General features: G+C 38.5%; 1 protein-coding gene across 1 annotated transcript in view; it reads right to left on the bottom strand.

Moving 5' to 3' along the window:
• Positions 1 to 424: 424 nt before the first annotated feature.
• Positions 425 to 5105, bottom strand: part of arfrp1 (ADP-ribosylation factor related protein 1) — a 15839-nt gene continuing 11158 nt past the window's right edge. The window contains exons 5-7 of the mRNA XM_085455512.1: positions 3272 to 3342; positions 2805 to 2905; positions 425 to 1787 (exon numbers count right to left, since the gene is read on the bottom strand). Of these exons, the coding sequence (XP_085311638.1) occupies positions 1700 to 1787; positions 2805 to 2905; positions 3272 to 3342 (260 nt within the window). The 3' untranslated portion in view covers positions 425 to 1699. The remainder of the gene's footprint in view (positions 1788 to 2804; positions 2906 to 3271; positions 3343 to 5105) is intronic.

Here is a 5105-nt window from a genome sequence, read left to right on the forward strand (position 1 = left end):
AGTGACAAACAAATTTACCTTCACAGCTGTGAAGGTCAGTATGAGGACTGATAGGAAGCTGAATGTTAAACTATCCCAAATGACACATAATTTTTTATTAAAATGAGAAATTTAGTAGAATCATCTATCATAAAGTATAAGCGACTGGCAGAAAAAGTGAATGACAAATATCGGCTTTGACATTGATTCGGCAGAGATTAGTAAGACTTCAGTGTCCTGACTTTATAAACTTCATATCGATTTATTAAATCATTTACAGTATTCCTGCAAACTGATGTTTGATCCTTTGGTGCTAGAGCTAAACCACATCCATGTATAAGAAACTATTAGAAAAGTATTTTTTTCTTCTTTCAAGAGTTAGACCAAATTAATTTTATGCTCACATTACTGGGATTTTAAATTTACAGACTGGAAAAATCAAAAGTTCTTTGTCCCCATTTATTCATCAAGAATTCTTCTTTTTAATAGTCATGGGAATCTAAATGCATAGTGATAAAAAAAAATAATGCATGCAAAGATTTAAAAATCCCATGATCACAGTTAAAGTGGCACCTGAACAATTTGAACATGTTTGTCTAACTTAAATAAATGATAGTTATGGTATGAAATCAACACATAAAGCAGGGACCAGAAGAACAAACAGCACAGAGAAGTGCGTGGTCAGCTTCTCGAAGTCTTTGAAAGTCTTCAGCAGGAACATTATTCCCAAAGAAATGTCTGTCCAAACTCTTCCGTCATTTGACAACTGGGCTGTGATGTGGTAACTGTGAAGAGTTTATCATTCATGTAATTCTCTTTATCAAACTGACTACATCGATACACATTTGTACTGGAAGAGCAATAGTGTTTGCAAAAGATTCATATTTGTGGTTGTGTAGGATTGGTTTGTGCACTTATTTGACTCATTATTATCTCTATTGGTCAAGTTAGTTGCAACAAATAACTCTGAAATTGAAACAGCTGGAATTGAACCACAGGATGAAAGACTAAGGTTACAGCTAATGATATTTCAAAGTTTACCTGTGGGAACCAACTGGGCAATACTAGTATAGTACAGCTCTGTTTTTAACTGTGATACAGGCACATCACCAGCGGAGGATTAGGAATTGTTCATAAAAAGCCAATTCCTAAATTCCTAATGTCAGAAGTGGATGCTAACTTTACAGTGACTCTTTCCAAATGCTGAAAATTGTGTAAGGACAGCACGGATCAATAACTAATAATTCCTGTCTTATGCCTAATGACAAAAAAGAGAGACCAACCTAGCTAAATGTAAACTGTTTATATGTTAAAGGTTCTAATGATGGAATACTGCAGTATCGTTAAGTTCATCAAAAAAACATGGATCATTGTTTATTGAATCTGATAGTGTGAAAAAATAGCGCCCATCAATGCTTGTATATTTAATGCGTCAGTGTTCCTGTGCACTCAAAGTGCTCCATATAGACGCTGCAGCACTGATCCCAGCAAAAGTAAACGACACACCTTCAAAAAGTGTAGGCACAAACAGGCAGACGTCTGCTCACAGTACATCTGAATCTATGTTTGTTGATAAAAACATTATGATGAAGTCCAAAAAGCAGAAATCCAAAGAGTCACAGGAAACACAAGGTGAGAGTTATCAGCTCCAGGGCTTAACATATGGAATGTCCTCAAGGAGAAACTCGTCCAAAATCACAGTGGAAAGATGACAAACATCTTATGTGATGTCCTTCTGTCTCGGTGGCCGGTGAATGTTTCTGACCACACACTTCACCATCCACTCAATGCCTTCATTCACGCCGTCCCTGTACGGAACAAGCAGATTGTTTCATATTTCTTTTAACATCTACAGAGTGTGAAATTATTTAAGACTAACATTTCATTGAAAGCAATACAAAAACACATGAAACGTTAAAACTAAGGCATTTCCTAATATACGCTCATTTTGAATTTAATACTGCTGTAGCTGCTGCCCGGACCAACAGCAGCTACTTAGCAATGATCTGGCTAGAAAAAGGTGAGTCTTTGAAAAATGAAGATGGGCCAGTTCACCAGTCTGCAAGCAGACAACAGTAAACAACGAGGACTGAACTCAAAACGGTGCAAAATATTTCTTCACAGAAAGGACAAGGCTGAAAGCTCAACAGCTGGGATGTTACTTTAAAAACAGACAGAGTGGAAATCACTGCATCTGCTGAGAATTACTTGTGAAATCCACTGCATCCACTAATGTGACTTTAGACAAACAAAAACAAATGCTAATGTCTTCTCTGAGGCTCAAGCTCATTTAAGTTGGGTTGAGGAAAAGGAGGGCTGTGCAATCACATTCTGAAACATCCACCCTTGTTAAAAAAGGATGACCATCCATCTTACAGTTCAGAAGAATCTGTGATGGTGCAGTTTTCTATTGATCGTGGCACGAGGAACTTTGACCCCATTAATGCTGCTGGAAGTGCAAACCTGTCAACCATTAAAAACCTCTGGCACACTTTGAAAATGAAATGAAAACATTACAAAAAGGTCTTTTGACTATTTCCAATTAAATTTAGGATTTTAATATTTGGAAATCACCACTTTGTGGTTGTTTTTGCATTTTAAGTGAAGGGACTGTAATTAAATGTGAGAAAACGTTTGATGCAATGTTATTATTTGAATTGTTGAAGACAGTCCTTGTCTATTAACAGATGTGATAATAAACTTAAATTGATGCAAATTTGCATTCACTGTAATTGAATCAAATAAAAACACAATGCTACATTGCATCATGTGTGAGAGCAAGCTGTTGCAAACAAAGTCATCATTTAAAACTGTTGTAGTCTTACCCTGTGAGAGCAGTGCAAGGCTGGACTAAACAGTCTCTCTTGCCAATCTTTGGAGCACAGTCACTGAAGGTTGTTTTAATGTCGGGCACCGACAAACAGTTCTGAGAAAAAGAACATACACAAGACTGAAGGCAGTGACCAAGTTCAAGATTCTAGGTCATTATTGTCAACACACACACAGTGTACAGCGTCCCGAAATGCTGTTTCACCCCAACCACCTCAATGGTGTATTTATGAGAATATAAAAAATACATCTCCAAGAGATATAAAACTAGAAATTACAAATAAATAATAACTCGCTAAATTTGGGTAAAATTAAGAGATAAGAAGGTTCTATTACTAACTATATCTATGTCCAATACACAAAGATAGGACAGAGACAATACGAAGTGGATTGTGCAGTAGGTATTGAATACCAGTGCATGTGTAATGAATGAATGCTTGGTGTGAATAAAAAGTCCAGGTACCGGTACATCTTGCTTATTAGCCAGCACGAGGAGCGGAACGCCTTCCAGTGCCTCACTGCTGATCATTTTCTCTGGAAGAGAAGAGAGATCAATCACTGATTCAATAATACAGCACTCTGAGAAAGTACCTGCACCTTTTCTGATTCCTTCATTTCTCATCTCATATTCGTCACACATTTCAGATCTTCAAACTGATCGTAATATCAGACAGATTGTCCCTGCGTCTGTGTGGCTTCCTCCCACAGTCCAGAGACATTCACTTAGTGGAGTTAGGTTAACTGGTGAGTCTAAATTGTCCATAGGTGTAAATATGAGTGTGAACGGTTGTTTGTCTCTGCTGCTGGCACTCTGTCCATAGTGTTTCGCCCTATAGTAGCTTGGATAGGCTTGAAGTTCAGACTGCCCTTCTCTGTGCCAAGCTGGTCTGGACGAATGGAAGGCTCCGTAACATGTTTTGTCTCCAAATAATTAAAGTTTATCCTTTGCACAGAATGCTCTGATGGTATTTTGTGACAATGGTGGGGAAATAACCTTGTGGGGATAGGTTAATTGATTAATCTAAATTGTCACTAGGTGTGAATGTGCGAGTGAATGTCAGTGTGAATGGTTGTCTGTCCCTATGTGTTAGCCCTGCGACAGACTGGCGACCTGTCCAGGGTGTACGCCGCCTCTCGCCCTATGACAGCTGGGATAGGCTCCAGCGCCCCCCGCGACCCTGAAAAGGATAAGCGGAAGCGAATGGATGGATGGATGGATGGATGGATGGTGGGGAAATAACCTAAAATGATTTTATGCTTGTTATTCTTCTTTGCTAAAAGACATGCAGACTGCTGTTGCACTCTGCTTTGTTGTTTACGCCCCTGCAAAGTACAATTAAGGCCTAACAAAGACAACCTGAGTGTGTGTGTGTGTGTGTAATAGATTACGTCAACTATTAAAATCGTGGACAACTAATTTAATAGTCGACGTGTCGTTTGAAGCTTTGAAAGATCACAAAAGACACAGGAATAAGTAGCAGGATTTACGAGTGTAATAACGGACTGAAACAGAAGATGGCAGCACTGCATGTACAAGGATGCCAGCTGCCGTTAAACCCCGAAGAAGAAGAAGAAGTAGCTCTGTCCCAGAATTCATAGCGCAGCCCAGCTCAGTTTCCAACAATGGCGGCAGCTAGTTAGTTTTAATGTTACTCTTATTATTCTTTCTGGGTCACAAAATAAACATTTAACATATTTTCAGGCAAGAATGTAGCTGTGTAAACCTCAAATATCTGCTCAGTTTATCAAGACACCACATATTTTCAAAAGCGCTCCGACGTTTTCGCAGACGTCTGTTACCCACTAGCTCGATAGCTAGCCGGGGGCTAGGTCACTAGAGCCGTGAGAACACCGGACTTCCGGCAAATCGTTTTCAAACCCCCCGCCGTCTTTCGCTACTCAGGTTAAACATGATATATAAGTCACTTAGATAACTTAAAAATGTTACTGTTTGTTATTGTTTTTCAGTATTTTATTTGTTCCTGAGTAAATCGGTTTGGCTGAGATTAAAGTTTTTACACTGAATAAACGTCAAGCAGACAGCTGATTATCAGAAGTGTGAGATGCTCGAGAATTTACTCCGGTGTCCTGTTATATTTTAGATAGCAAGGAGTTTATTAAACTTCACCGAAACAATCTGCAAATTTCATTAAAATTTAATAAACTATCATCTTGTCTTTATTTTTAGTTAGCACAGACCTTACACACTTAAAGCTGTAAGCTAATGATAGTTATATAAGAGCAGATGCTGCTGGTGCAATAAGCTGTACGTTTTACGTTCAATGGATGATGATCTG

This window comes from Copadichromis virginalis, linkage group LG5 (assembly GCF_057382275.1).
Source record: "Copadichromis virginalis isolate Kocher_CV1m ecotype Utaka linkage group LG5, C_Virginalis_male_GT1.1, whole genome shotgun sequence".
Lineage (NCBI taxonomy): Eukaryota > Metazoa > Chordata > Actinopteri > Cichliformes > Cichlidae > Copadichromis > Copadichromis virginalis.